The sequence below is a fragment of the Anolis sagrei genome, chromosome 4, assembly GCF_037176765.1.
Source record: "Anolis sagrei isolate rAnoSag1 chromosome 4, rAnoSag1.mat, whole genome shotgun sequence".
Lineage (NCBI taxonomy): Eukaryota > Metazoa > Chordata > Lepidosauria > Squamata > Dactyloidae > Anolis > Anolis sagrei.
Window position 1 is genome coordinate 123,109,323 of NC_090024.1, and position 15,625 is coordinate 123,124,947.

The 15,625-nt window shown below is 38.2% G+C and overlaps 1 protein-coding gene across 2 annotated transcripts in view; it reads right to left on the reverse strand.

Moving 5' to 3' along the window:
* Positions 1-15,625, reverse strand: part of DHX9 (DExH-box helicase 9) — a 52,662-nt gene that overhangs the window by 36,367 nt on the left and 670 nt on the right. Inside the window, exons 2-6 of one of the 2 annotated variants that reach the window (XM_067467619.1) lie at positions 12,900-13,017; positions 10,363-10,503; positions 10,112-10,229; positions 7,616-7,734; positions 4,948-5,096 (exon numbers count right to left, since the gene is read on the reverse strand). In XM_067467619.1, coding sequence (XP_067323720.1) covers positions 4,948-5,096; positions 7,616-7,734; positions 10,112-10,229; positions 10,363-10,503; positions 12,900-13,010 — 638 coding nt within the window. In that variant the 5' untranslated portion in view covers positions 13,011-13,017. Of the gene's footprint in view, positions 1-4,947; positions 5,097-7,615; positions 7,735-10,111; positions 10,230-10,362; positions 10,504-12,899; positions 13,023-15,625 lie in introns of both variants that reach the window. The other variant, XM_067467618.1, reaches the window with a different exon arrangement.

Below are 15,625 nucleotides of genomic sequence, written 5' to 3' on the forward strand. Positions count from 1 at the left end.
TATTATAATTATATATTTATATTACATGTAGTATTACTAATAATATCACAATATAATAGTATAGTACAATACAGTAATATTTAATACTGATATTGTACACTGTTCTACAATAGTTTTTCTCAGTTGCGGAAACGAAATGTGTCGTTTCTTAATAAATTTAACATGTTGAATTCAAATATAATAATTAAATGTTTTAATTGGCTCTGGTTTTTATGCAACAGCTATTTCAATTTTCTCCACAATAGGTAATTCGTTAATATTATGATAATGCGCCTAACCTTACTGCATGTATATAAACCGTGAATATTTACTAAATTTTAGTCAAATTATATTGCCAATAGTTTATACATGAGAAATATTTATTTAATTAGTCTATTGTTTATGTTTGTGCAGCAAGAAACTATATTAGTAGGCCTAATGCAGTTGAAAAGTCTGAAAGTTTAAATGTCGCTTTAATCGTGACTTTAGATTATATCCTGTTTGCTTCTCTTGACTTTTCTTTTGCATTCAAGGAAAGGATTGTCTCTTCCAATGCTCCAGCAGTAGTCTGACAGCATTGACGGAGTCCATTTACCTTGATATCTTTTTTCCATAGTGCTTTATTTACACACGTGCGAGGCATAACTGCAGTAAAAAGAACAATGTAAAACGATGTTTAACGATACTGTCTCAGTCTTCAACTGACTGACCTTCACCGTTCAAAAGTCTGGCCTTATATAGGGCTTTCTGGCTTTTGCACACGGCACTAATACTGCGTCATCAAACTTTCTAGAGTATTCTAGAATCTTCCATAGTGTAAGTCGCAACATGCATTTATTCAACCATACGTGATCACGTGATTGCTTATATCATAAAAACTAGAGCCAATATACATTTTTAAATGTCATTTTCATTTTCAGCACCCCAAAATCATAAAAGAACAACTATTTTCAGGTCCGCAACTTTTTCTCCATTGAACAGTGTAATACATAATGTATGTATATATACCTTGTAAGCAGCTCGGAGTCCCCTTCGGGGTGAGAAGGGCGGCAGAAATGTCATAAATAAAGAAATAAATCCTCTTGTACACCAGAGGAAGTTAAAACACTTTCTTCTCATCTGATAAGAATGTCTTACTAATCTAAAATCAATTGTTCCTTCTAAAGAAACTTGATCAAATCAAGATTTCTATCTGTTCTGCTGATTCAGTTGATACCCTGTAGTTGAAACTATCAATTGGATTTAAGCTATGATATGTCAGCTCTTGACATCTTAAGTACAGGCCCATTTTGACATAATTACAAGTCAGAATTTTGGCTTATCATTGATATGTTATTTTAAATTGTGTTAGACTCGAGTTTGTTCTGTAAGCCGCTCCGAGCCCTAGTGGAATGGCAGCATATAAGTTCGAATAATAAATAAATAAATAAATGTATATTTCTGGGTTTGGGTGCCAAAACAAGCAAACTATAGATACACAGCAGGCCTTGGTCACTCCTAGTTGAAATGGAACATGATAGTGTGCCCAAAAAAAGGATGGGCTCACTTAGCAGCAATTTCAAGAACACCTGAACCATTAGAATTCATCGAAACATTATACCCTATGTCGCCTCAGAAAGTGACATCTGAGATCACCTTGCAACAAATGGCTGCAAGTGAACAGATTACACCAAGTGTGCATCTTAACTTTTTAGTTACTAAGCAATTTTGGAGAAGTATAAACCGTAGGATATACCACTGCATTTTCTTCTTTGAAAACACAAGTAATCCATTTGAGCGTTTCTGGGAATAATAAGTCTTATACCCTGGAATGCTCTCTGGAAAACAGCAAGCAGGCTGAGAAACATACTGTCACCCATCCCTCCCTTCTACAGTTTCTATGATTTCTATTGTAAAGAAGCACCATTTTGAAAACACGCAATTTCTACACCTGCAGGGAAAAGGCTTTATAGTTAATGTTTTCCAGAACATTCTTAATCAGGGCTGCCAGCTTTATTTTACCAGCCTGCTCGTGTATATTTGTGCACAAATCAAGAAGGGGAAGCTTTTTCCTGGTAGAAAGGATGACAAAATCACCAGCTCTTTGTGCACTACCAATCAGGCTGAAGATACAAAGGAAAATGACCAATTTTTTAATAAAAAGATGGCAGTCCTGACCAATGCCTTTCATATTGAAAGAAACGCACACAAAAGTATCTTCAATGGCAGCTGAAAGAAAAGGAAATGACATGAAGAACATGTAAATCCAGATATTAGAACCATCTCTATTAAATGGCACAACTGAGATATAAAATGTCTAAGAAACCATGGGTTGGTGAAGCTGAAACGGTGATGAGTTCAAGCTCTTATTCTGATTCCCTTATCTCCCCTCCCTCCTGTATCCTGGCTGTAGTGAAGACCTACCAGATCACCAAATGAAAACCTCCCTGCAATGTGTGCATTGCAAAGTTATGGTTTGTTGGATTGGAAACATAATGTCTGCATAAAAGCCAGTGAGCACATAAAGTACAAGTAGTGAGCAAGGTTGGTAACTAACCTACAGGTGGAAACAACCCACTCCAACAAGGAATGGCACTAAAGCTACTTTGCTGTCCTGCCAAGACTATGGTTCAGTGTTTTCCTGTCTGTCTCCTGGTGTTGTAGTAGAGCCTGTAAGTAACGTTGCAAGTGGTAGTATGGGTGCCAGAAGGGGGAAAAGGGGTGTTTGTGAGCAGGAGTCAGATGAGGAACAGCAAAGGAAAAGGATCTGGGATATACTTATGGCACCTACCTATGAAGACTCATTCGAAGGGTTCTCTGGTGACGAAGGGTCAGTGAGTGAGGGAGAGGAAGGAGATACAATGGATGGCAATCAGGGAACTAAGAGGGTTACTCAGGAGCAAGAATCAGATGAGGAGAGTCAAAGGAAGAGGATCTGGGATATACTTACTGCTCCCACAGAGGAAGAATCATTTGAGGGTTTCACTGGGAGCGATGGGTCTGGGAGTGATGATGATGGGGATGACACATTCGACTAAACTAAGGTACAGGAGGTTCAGGATGTATGTGCGGCGCCGACATCTAGTGACACATTTATGGGGTTCTCGGGTAATGAGGATTGGCAACCGGAAGATACGTCTGAGTCTTGGGGGGATCTAAGTCTTGACAGAAGATGGTGAAGTTGGAGGGATGGAAGCCGAGGTTCACGTGTGGAATCAAGTACAGCTGCAAGAGTTAATGACGGGGCGGGGGTCAGCTCATCTTCGGATGATGATGTGTAAGATAAAAGTAGGCTCTGAAATGGGGACTCTTTGCAGAAGGCAAAGTGTCGGGTACGTTCGTGTATCGTGTGGATTTGTCGCTGCCTGTTTTCGTGTTGGGCTTTGGGTCCGGGTTCTGCAGCCTGGAGTTCCTGTTCCTGTGTGTTTTGATTTGGATTGACTTCTTGTGAGTGCGGATTTCCCCCTTCCTGAATCTTGGACTGACTTGACGCCGCCGCTGCTTAACGGACTTGGAAACGATGCTTCTTTGGACTACTCCTACAACGACTTCTGGACTTGGACTGGCTTTGGTTTCTCTTCCTGTGGTTTCTATTTACTGTTAACTGTTTGAGTGCAGCGCAGTTTGTTTGCTGCTAAGTACTTTGCTTTAATCCGGATAGTTTTTTGAGTTTTGGCCAGAGACACTGAAGTTTAAGTGTTTCTAAGCTTCTGTTTTTGTTGCAATAAACTTTACTTTGGAACTTATACTGTGTGTGGCCCTTTAAGGCGTCTGTGTCTCGACACCTGGTCTGTGATACTTTTAAAAACAGAAAGCCTAAATTCATCTGCCATGAGAAATAGCCTGCATATAATCTATCTATCTACATCCATCCACGCTTCTGGCATTAAAATGAGCCAAGACTAGAAATTAAAGTTCCTCCTGTGAATGCATCACTGAATTATCATGGGCAAAAAAGTTGCAAAAATGGAAGATGCATAAGAGTACAGGAACAGGCAGGTAAGTGGAACAAGAGAAAAATGACCACTATCTGCTCATTTCTTTTTCAGACTATTTATTCTATGTTATCATACTGACATAATTCTTGCTTTCCAAAATGATGCCCAAGTAAACATGTTTCTGTATGACAGAATTACATTTCTCTAGCTAACATTATTGGAAACTAGCCTACAGTAGACTAGACCACAGTTCCTTAAAATCTGGGTCAAGACTTGAAATGTGGTCGCAAAAACTTGTCAACAATAAATGATTCCTGGCTGCCATCCATTTACACAAATCTTTTGGCACTGTTTACGGTGACTCTGCAAAAAATGCTCATCTGTACGCCACCAAAAATAGTTTATCAAATATAAGGGTTTCATGTCTTATTCTAGAGATTATAGCTTCTTGCAAGCAGAGTTTTTAGAACTCTTCTACAGTCCAAGAACCCAACAAGAACATATTAAATTTCCCCAAAGGTTGGCCAGGTTTAGAAAATATGCACCACTGAGCTGCATTTTTATAGTAGAGTATTAAAAACACTCTTCTTGAACTCTGAAAACTTTAACTGTTGCATAAGGAGTTTTTATCCACCAGAAAGTTACATGTAACGGAAGTCTTGTTATAAAAAGGATAGCAGAGGCAGTTTTAGTCTAAACATAGTGAGCAATAAATAGACAAATAAAGGGAACTAGCCTTCAGATTTACATGATTTTGATCACTTATGCTAAACACTTCTCTAAGGGCCCTTCCACACAGCCACATAACCCAGAATATAAAGTTAGATAATCCACCATATCTACTTTGAAATGGATTATCTGAGTACACACTGCCATATATTCCAGTTCAATGTGGATTTTATACAGCTGTGTGGAAGGGGTCTAACTTCTCTTATCCCAATAATGTATTAAGGACACAATATTTTCCATTTCGAAGTACAGACCAACAACTTCAGAGTGCACAAAGGGATTTCAATATAATCAGCAACTCCAGAGAAGAAAATGTGCAAACCTGTTGTGATCAGGACCCACTTGAGTGTATTTATACTCTCCCTGGATCTTCTCCTTTTGAAAAAACTGGTTCAAGCGTGCTTTGGCATTCTCCAAGGTCCAATTCCCATGAAGCCCAGCATTTAAGTCTACTTCTTCTGACTCCAAAGTCTAGTGGTAAAAAACAATCCATCTTGCAATTAATATGTGCAAGTGCCACGCTTAACTTCGTCACATTTTGATATATGGTAAACAATATTTATGATTATTAGATAATTTTGTCTGTCAACTCAATGAGATGAACTTTAAAAAATGCAGTCACCAAACCACTAGATCAGTGGTTCTCAACCTGGGGTCCCCAGATGTTTTTGGCCTACAACTTTTAGAAATCCTAACAGCTGATAAACTGGCTGAGATTTCCGGGAGTTGTAGGCCAAAAACATCTGGGGACCCCAGGTTGAGAACCACTGCACTAGATGATGATGATGGTTGTTGTCAAGAACAAGTTAAATTATTCTCAACGACAGAAAATGGAATACTGGTGGACATCAAAAGGTATTTAAATATGGTCTTAAAGGTGACCTTGATATGGAATAAACACTAAGAGCTGGGAAGCCTTGGCACTCAAGCATTGTAATGGGAAGTCAGCTGTTACCAACAGTACTATGGATTTTGAAGAGGCACAAATAGAGGGCAAAAGGGAGAAATGTGCCAAGAGGAAGGTGTGTCAGGCAAACCCATGTCGTGATTGCATTCTATCTGGAAATCTATGTTCTCATTATGACAGACCATGTCAACCTAGAACAGGGCTCTACTCTACACTTAGGACCATAGAATCAGAGTTGGAAGAGACCACATAGGCCACCTAGCCTAACCTCCTGCCATGCAGGATGACATATGGCCATCCAACTCTGTTTTAAAAACTTCCAATAAAGGAGGTTCCACCACACTCTGAGGCAGAAGACAATCATACTTGGCCACGAGTGATCATCTATGACCATTATTATTATTATCATCCCACTTTCTCGCTCCCAAGTGGGACTAAATGGATAACACTAAAAATAGATCTGTTTACTATGGAAACATAGAAGGATAGGTGTTTTATAGAATGCACAGAATTATTTCACCACTCTCCAAATATACTATTATAGAATATTTTGGGAAAAGGCAACATTAACTAAAGGGTGCAGCAGCATAACTTCCTTTTTTCAAAACTTAATAAAACCCATTGTATGAATCAGATTTTTTTTTTATAATGTAGGCGCATACCTAAAAATTTGTTTTACGTAGTTTTGAAGATCAAATTACGTAGGCGATGTCCCCCATTCTCCATACACTGAGTAAACCGATTTCTGGCGTTTGTCATGACTCTTGCCAGCATAGCCGGCGTGACGTTGGCAATTTCTTCCTGGATGTTGGTCTTCAAATCTTGTAGGGTCCTTGGACGGTTCACATAAACACGGCATTTCAAAAAACACCATAGAAAAAATCACAAGGGACCAAATCTGGAGAGCGGGCTGGCCACTTCAAATCCCCCCTAATTGAGATGAGGCACTCTGGGAAGTGTTCCCTCAAAACAGCCATCGATGCTCTTGAAGTGTGTGCAGTTGCACCATCTTGTTAGAACCAAATGTCCCCTAAAGTCCAACCCATCTAGCAGTTGGAAAAAAAATCCTGTAACATGTTTACATACTGGTCCAAATTCACTGTCACTGCGACTTCATTTTCCTCAAAGAACCAGGGACCAATAATTCCAGCTGAGGAAATTGCACACAACACTGTGATTTTAGGTGAATGCAAAGGCCTTTGATGCAATTCTCGAGGATTGTTGTCAGCCCAATAGTGTATGCTTTGTTTGTTGACAGATCCACACAAATAAAAATGGGCTTCATCACTAAAAAAAAAAGCGTCCTCAGGAAAGACTTCGAGAAGAACCTCACACACGTTCCTCCGAGAATTGAAGTCACGTTCAGAAAGTTCCTGCACAATCGTCATCTTGTAAAGATGGAAATGAAGATCATGAAGAATTCTCTTCACAGAATGATCAGAAAGTTCAAAGGCAGGGGCATGTTTGCGTGCAGAACGCCATGGTGATCTCAACATTGAAGCTCTCGCTGCCTCAATGTTCTCAGGTGATCTAATGGGCCGAGGGACTCCAATTCTTCGTCTTGTTGCACTTGCAGTTTGTCTGAATGTATTGACCCATGTCACAATTGATTTCCGGTCCAGGACAGGGGCCAATGGGACTAAATTAAAGCGATTCCGAAAGGTGCGCTGGGTTGCGATTATAGAAGATCTGCTCGAAAAGTAGGCCTCAACAGCAAAAGCATGCTCCTCACTGTTCCAACGCATGATGGCGACTGAACTGTGTCAGAACAAAACTTTATACTCCCGCCTCTCGAACGAGACCACTAGCGCTCCGTTACATCTTCTACCAACTGAATGGCGCGCATTTTAAAAAAGGAAGTTATGCTGCCGCACCCTGTACTAAGTACTTTGCAAGCTAATTGAGAAAAGAAAGCATAAAATTTGCTTGCCTCTAAAGCACCTCATACACAACCTTCCTAAGAAGCATGCATAAATATCTTTGAACCAAGAGGCACCAATCTGATTACAATCCAAATCTAGAATTATAAAGGCCACAAGCTTTTAACTAACTGGAGGTAAAAAAAATAATTTCAAAAACTTACTGCCTGTGCTTCCTGTTCCTCTTTCCTGGAATAGTAATCCTTCAGATTAGCTCCACGATCCCACTGTGCTCCAGCATACCCTGAGATGCCAGTTCCAGAAGACTGAGCATCATCCAGCACTAAGGGAAAGAAAAGTAAATGTTTCCCAGTAGATATAGAACATACACTATGAATAAGGGGAACAAAACTCGCTTGAACTCTTCCCTCATATTGATATATAAAGCAGATCAGTACAATACCCCCTTTATAATCAACAGTGGAATTATGATCACACCAAATAAACTGGACGCACAACCCAGATTATGTAGATTTATAGGTACACTGGTATTTTGCAGTCTTTTCATATCTACAGAAGGCAAGGGTAGTATTTAAAATGTTACTAATTTTAAATGTTATTAAAATAAAATAAAGTATTTATTTTTCCCCGATATTGTTTGTTTTACAGCAGATACATATTATTCGATACAACCTACCATACTTTTGGCATCTAGTGTTATTTTTCTGCTTATACATATTATCTTTCCCTCATCGCTGTGCTCCCCCCCCCTCCCAAGCCATAGCTTTTACATATCATCTGTCCAAAATTTCAATTCTTCTTGTGGATGTAACTTTCCTTCTTTATTTTTTAATCCTTTTTCGATAAATTTTCTCCATACATCATCAAAATCACTGTTTCCATATACCTCTTTTAACTTTTAATATACACACCAGCTTATCATTTATTGCCAATTTCTATACTTCCTTATAACACTCCTCTATTTGTATATTTATTTCTTTTTTCCAATACCTTGCTATAAACAGTCTTGTTATTGTTAATAAATTTGTTATCGCGTCTTTATCCTCTTTTTTCAATTGTTTATTATTATATAATGATAATAAAGCTATATTAGGACTTCTTTCTATTTTAATATTCATTGTATCTTCTATTTCTCTAAATACTTTCCCCCAAAATTATTTACATATTTACATTGCCACCACATATGTATATATGTTTCTGATTCTTGACATCCTCTCCAGCAAATTTTTGAATAGTTTTTATTTATATTTGTGACATCCTCTCCAGCAAATTTTTGAATAGTTTTTATTTATATTTGTTATTCTTACTGGTGTTAGGTACCATTTCCATATTCACTTATAATAATTTTCTTTGACCCGTATTGATAAGTTTTTTAGATGTCTTTGTCTCCATAATTGTTGCCACTCTGTTTCAATTATTTTTATCCCTAAATCTTCTTCTCAGACCTCCTTGAGGGTGTTATTTTTTGTTTTTCTTTCCTTTGTTTCAATTATTATCTTATATATTTTACTAGTTATTCCTTTCAAATGTTCATGCTCCTCTACAATCGTTCCATTTTGTATTATTTGTTCAAATTGGTTAATCTTACTTCCGTTTTTATTATTATTTTCCCAATTTTTAAACCATTGTTCTAATTGTATACAATGGAACCATGTCAATTTTATTTCTCTAAATTCTTCCATAATAGTTTCCTTCTTCATTCCAACCTTTATCCAACCCCCTATTTTGTCTAAATTTTCCATTAATCTTTTATCCATTACTTTTTTTAGATTTTTTTGAAATTTCTTTTCCATTACAATTGGGGTTATCACTGAACCATCCGTTAATAATTTGTTCCATACTTCTAATATATTGCTCAACATTGGGTTTCTAATTTCCCTAGTTTCTTTTCTCGTAAACTATTTAAAAAATATGTTCCAAATTTCTTCCTCCACTTTTTGCGAATCCTTTCTTAGCCAATCTACTCCCTCTTTAGGTTCTTGTGGGTTTTTTCGGGCTATAGGGCCATGTTCTTGAGGCATTTCTCCTGACGTTTCGCCTGCATCTATGGCAAGCATCCTCAGAGGTAGTGAGGACCTCACTACCTCTGAGGATGCTTGCCATAGATGCAGGCGAAACGTCAGGAGAAATGCCTCTAGAACATGGCCCTATAGCCCAAAAAAACCCCACACGAACCTAGTGATTCCAGCCATGAAAGCCTTCGACAATACTCCCTCTTTTTTTTAATCATTCCTTCTATAACCAATCTTAATCTGCTCGCTTCGTAATAATCCTGTGCTAATCCTCCCTCTTTTTGCGATCTGTACCATAACTGTTTGTTTAATCTATTTCTTTTACTACCATTACAATATTTATTTATCATTTCTTGTCATCTATTTAGCTCTTCTGTAATTTGAAGCGGCAGCATCCTAAATATAAAATTTATCTTCGAAAGTATTTTCATTTTTACTAATGCTATCTTTCCAAAGATATTAGAGAAAAATAGTCAAACATGGAATTAATCTTGGGTTAAAAGTTAAGAAAAACCATAACAGTCTATATAAAACTTAAAACCATACATGTTTATACATGCAGATGATGTCTCTGTATTATCATGGTAAGGCTGGTTTTTACATATATAAATGAATGCCTGGCTACCTTGTCCAGTTATTCTGACAATATACAGCATATAATGAGACTGCAGAGGTTTGAAGTCTTACCTGTTTCTGTTTTGATTGCCAGATGTGGAGGAATTGGTCCTCCCAATGCAACATTATCTCCCTCTCCTGTGCCTCCTCCTTCATTCAAACCTTCACTGGGAGCACCCATGGGTCCTTTCTAAAGAAGAAGCAGCATTCTTAGATTTGCAATACTGCATTTCCAACCCATTCTCCAAACGTTAAGAAATCATTTATAGGCAAGCTATGATTATTTATTTTATATCTACTTTTTCCTGCACGGTACTACTTACTGCTAAAGCTGGAATTTCTTCACTCTTGATTTCATTCACCCGAACAAGATAATTGAGGAAGTCTCTTGCAGCATTGGTCTGTGCATCCTTTTTGTTAGTGGAGTTGCCCATGCCAATATAGTTGAAGCCTGTCACTCGAACCTGTAACACGAAGATAAATATAGTCTCAGAAAATCTATATAAATAAAAATGTAATGTTCGTTTGTGGGATTAACATAACTCAAAAACCACTGGACGAATTGCCACCAAATTTGGACACAATAGACCTACTACCCCAAGGAGTGACCATCAGTAAAAAAATGGATTTTGTCATTTGGGGTGTGTAGTTGCTGGGATTTACAGATCACCTACAATCAAAGAGTATACTGAACCCCACCAACGATTGAATTGAACCAAACATGGCACACAGGACTCCCACGACCAACAGAAAAAACCAGAAGGGTTTGGTGGGCATAGACCTTGAGTTTGGAAGTTGCAGATCACCTTCATCCAGAGAGCACTGTGGACTCAAACAATGAAGGATCGAGACCAAACTTGGCACAAATACTCCATATGCCCAAATGTGAACACTGGTGGAGTTTTGGAGAAATAGAACTTGACATTTGGGAGTTGTAGTTGCTGGGATTTACAGTTCACCAACAATCAAAGAGCTTTCAGAACCCCACCAACGATAGAATTGGGCCAAACCTCCCACACAGAACCCCACAACCAACAGAAAATACTTTATTTTCTGGTAATCTTTGGCAACCCTTCTGACACCCCCTTGTGACCTCCCCCAGGGATCCTGATCCCCAGGTTGAGAAATGCTGCCTGAAGGCCATCCAGTCCACTTCCCTTCACCAGGGCAAGACAACATAATCATAGCCCTCCTGACAAAGAGCCATCCAGCCATAGATATAGATAGATATATCTGATTCGCAAACACACATGTATATGACAGATATTATATCATAGATTTGAAAGGGACCCCTAAAGAAGAACAATATGTTGTATGTTCTAGAGTAGGCAAACCAGACAATCTCTACATCAACACTGACAAAGGAACAACAAGAAGGACTGTTTACCCACAAGCATAAAGAAATTATATATATTTGAAACCAACTGTGAAGAAGCCACCAGTTTGTAACGGTTTTGTAAAGGAGCCACCACTTTGCAAGAGCTTATTTAATTGATAGCGTAGCTAATAGCTAATAATATTGATTTGGTCTTTCTTCAATGTGTAGCGTGGCTTAACTTAGAAAATGTAACAAGTTTATTGAAATGTAGCAGAAGATTGATAGTTTCAATGTTTCTCGACTCTTAGAGGCACATATCTTCAAAGGTTACATTTATAACATTCCTTAAAACAACTCTGGAAAGGACTCTTCCTTCTAGCAAGCGAAGTTTATTGATTAGTCCATTGACCGCATCAACATTAAAAACAAAAACAGAAACATGCACAAACAGGCAACAATCACCATCCCAAGACCCCCACAACAGCGAACCAACACACATTCAAACCTGATTAGGTTAAAAGATAACTAAAAATATCATCATTAAAATGCCAAGATAAAATTTCATACCACAAAAATTAAAAATGAAGGTTAAAATGAAGGTTAAAATAGACCAGCGATTACACAATCCCAAGCCACTTCAGATATCTGCGTCACCCCTACAGTTTACCCCAATCGCCTCCAGATACACAGTTCTCAGCTGCGTTGCTTTATGAAGGAAAAGAGCTGTTTGGTGTGTTATCTTAGCATTCTGGCCAGCCATTAAGAATGTAGTTTTGATATGGGGATCCCAGTGAGTCTTCTGTATGATGAATGGTCCGAGGTATTGATTTCTCTCTTTGTTGTACAAAATACAATTAAATAGTACACGTGAAATATCCTCTACCTCTGTCCCCCCACAGAGACAGAAACGTTCATTATATGAAACTTGGTTAAACCTTCCAGGTTTAAATGCATGAAATGCCATTTAATTGTTGAATATTTTTACTTAATCAAATATACAGATATTCTTATAGGACATTTTCTAGAGACTGGATAGGATAGTTATGCAACACTGTGATATCCCATCTAATGTAGATTAATTGTCTGGCTCTGTTAATTTAAATTAGATATCTAAACATGCATTTAATGCTCTCTCTTTGTAATGTATGAATCCAATCTTGAGCCAACCACATCCTGAACAAATAAAACACAAAATCAAGCTCTTTTATAGTGATATCAAGCCAAATAGTCCTGTGCTTCTTCCCATTACACCAGTGTTTCCCAAAACTTGGGTGCCTATTTGTTGGATTTCAGCTTCCAGTCTGTATGATCAATTGTCTCAGATTCTGAATACTGTAGTGTACTAATATTTGGGCTCCAAGGCTGGGAAACACTTGGGTTTTTTTTCCTAAGAATGTCCATGAAATAGTAACTCTATGTTAGATCCACCACCTATGCTCAACAGGAGCAGATGTATTCAGTAATTCAGCAAATGATAGAACAGGTTGACTCAAACAGAGACCAAAATTGGATGTGGCCCTTGAGTTATATCTAGTTTCTCACCTCACACATAAACTTCTGCCGATTCTTGTTGCCCACAGCACGGATGTCGTACGCTGGACTGAGTTTCCGTTTGCCACACCAGGCATATAGGAAATTCTTCACGTCCTCCATGGTAGGACTATTCTATGAACAAAAATAAAGACTTAAGACTCTTCGTACAACTACTTTCAAAGTAAGCACTGCACAATTAAACAGGAATAACACTTTCAAAACAGTAATAGATTTTTTTTCAAATTTTGCTGCATACTGTAATTGTCCAGACAGGTGCCTGAAGCAGTAACAGCTTTGCTTTCCAGTAGTTCAATATGCACAAACTGTGTTTCTTTTAAAATGTTGTATACATTAACCTTTAAGCATTGTATATGTGTATAAGGTACATTAAGGTACCCTGCATTTCAGGGCCCTTCCACATGGCCATTTAACCAAGAATATCAATGCAGATAATCCACAATATCTGCTTCGAACTGGGTTATTTGAGTCCACACTGCCATATAATTCAGTTCAAAGTGGATTTATACAGCTGTATGGAAGGGGCTTCAGAGAAGGGATACTCTGTCTGCAATAACCCTATAGTATAATATTTGGAAATACAGCTAGAAGAGAATAACTAGGATTGAAGTGTACTTTGGGAAATATAATATAAAATGAGGAAATTGTGGCCCTTAGATGGCTAGGAAATTTAGGCTGGATCTACACTGCCATATAATCCAGATTTTCAAATCAGATAATCCTCATTCTCTCTTTGAACTGGATTATATGAATATACTGCCACATAATCCAGTTCAAAGAAGATAATCTGAATTTTATATGGCAGTGTAGATGGGACCTTAGGATTCAAATACAACAGTCAGCAAAAGATTTGTATTAAAAAACCACACTTATTGGACTGAAACACAGGTGCTTATAATTAAAATGCCTTCTCCATTGCCTTCCCCATCCAATACAAAGCCAACAGCAAACGACTGAAAGGAGGCACGCTTGTCTCTTCTACTCATACCCCTTTTACACGACCATATAACCCACGTTAACTGCTTTGAACTGGATTACATTTTTTTTACACTGCCATATAACCCAGTTCAAAGCAGATAATCTCAATTTTATATGGCAGTGTAGAAGGATTCCCAGATAAATGATACTTTGCTCTTCTCTAAATGCAAAACAGGAAGCCTCACATCAATACAGTAAAACCAAGTATCACTGTTTCCCTCCCAGGCCCCTTCTACACATCTGTATAAAATTCTGATTATCTTTGAACTGGATTATATGGCAATGTAGACTCAAGATAATCCAGTTCAAAGCAGATAATGTGGATTATATATTTTATATTAAATGTAATATTACTAATAATATTACAGGATAATGTTACCGTGCAATGTAATATATAATATTAATATTGTGCTATGATAGCAATATAATATATTGTATTTACTTTTTACTTGTAAGCCATTCTGAGTCCCCTTCGGGGTGAGAAGGGCAACATATAAATGTTGCAAATAAATAAATATTCTGGATTATATGGCAGTGTAGAAGGGCCCCCTCCAAATGTGTCCTATGAGGGGACTTCTTGTCACGCAGTGTCTCCACACAGCCATATAAGCCAGAATATCAAGGCAGAAAATCCCACAATATCTGCTTTGAACTGGGTTCTACACTGCCATATAATCCAGTTCAAAGCACAAAATATGGGATTTTATTCAGTTGTGTGGAAGGGGCCTTTGTGACTTGGTTTTTCTGTCCTGACAGAGCAAACAAGAAAAGCATCCAGGGCCTTTCCACACAGCCATATAATCCAGAAAAATCCACAATATCGGCTTTGAACTGGGTTATTAATCCTCAAGGCCTTTCCACACATAATAATAATAATAATAATAATAATAATAATAAACCTTTATTTGTACCCCGCTACCAAATTAAACATGAGCCAACAATGTGATGTGGTGGCACAGAAAGCCAATGGGATTTTGGCCTGCATCAATAGCATAATGACTAGGTCCAGGGAAGTAATGCTACCCTTCTATTCTGCTTTGGTTAGACCACACCTGCAATATTTTGTCCAATTCTGGGCACCACAATTCAAGGGAGATATTGACAAGCTGGAATGTGTCCAGAGGAGGGTGACTAAAATGATCAAGGGTCTGGAGAACAAGCCCTATGAGGAGCGGCTTAAGGAGCACCCCTGACAGATGGCCATCCAGCCTCTGTTTAAAAGCTTCCAAAGAAGGAGCCTCCACCACACTTCGGGGCAGAGAGTTCCACTGATGAACAGCTCTCACAGTCAGGAAGTTCTTCCTCATGTTCAGATGGAATCTCCTTTCTTGTAGTTTGAAGCCATTGCTTTGCGTCCTAGTCTCCAGGGAAGCAGAAAACAAGCTTGCTCCCTCCTCCCTGTGGCTTCCTCTCACATATTTATACATGGCTATCATATTTATTTATTTATTTCAGTTTTGTATACCAAGCTTCTCAACCTCGTTGAAGGACTCAGCCCTGTTTACAGCCATAAAAACATATACATTCATTAAAATATCATATATCACAAATTACAAAACAACTTTAGAAACACTAAATATAAAACTACAGTGGTCAGTCGTCCTAATAAGATGGATCTATATCCACTTCCATCCAGAGTCCTATGGTGTTGTCTCTTTCCTCGAAGGCCTGACTCCACAGCCACGTCTTCACCCGTTTCCTAATGTTAGGATGGATGGGGCGGTTCTGGCCTCCACAGG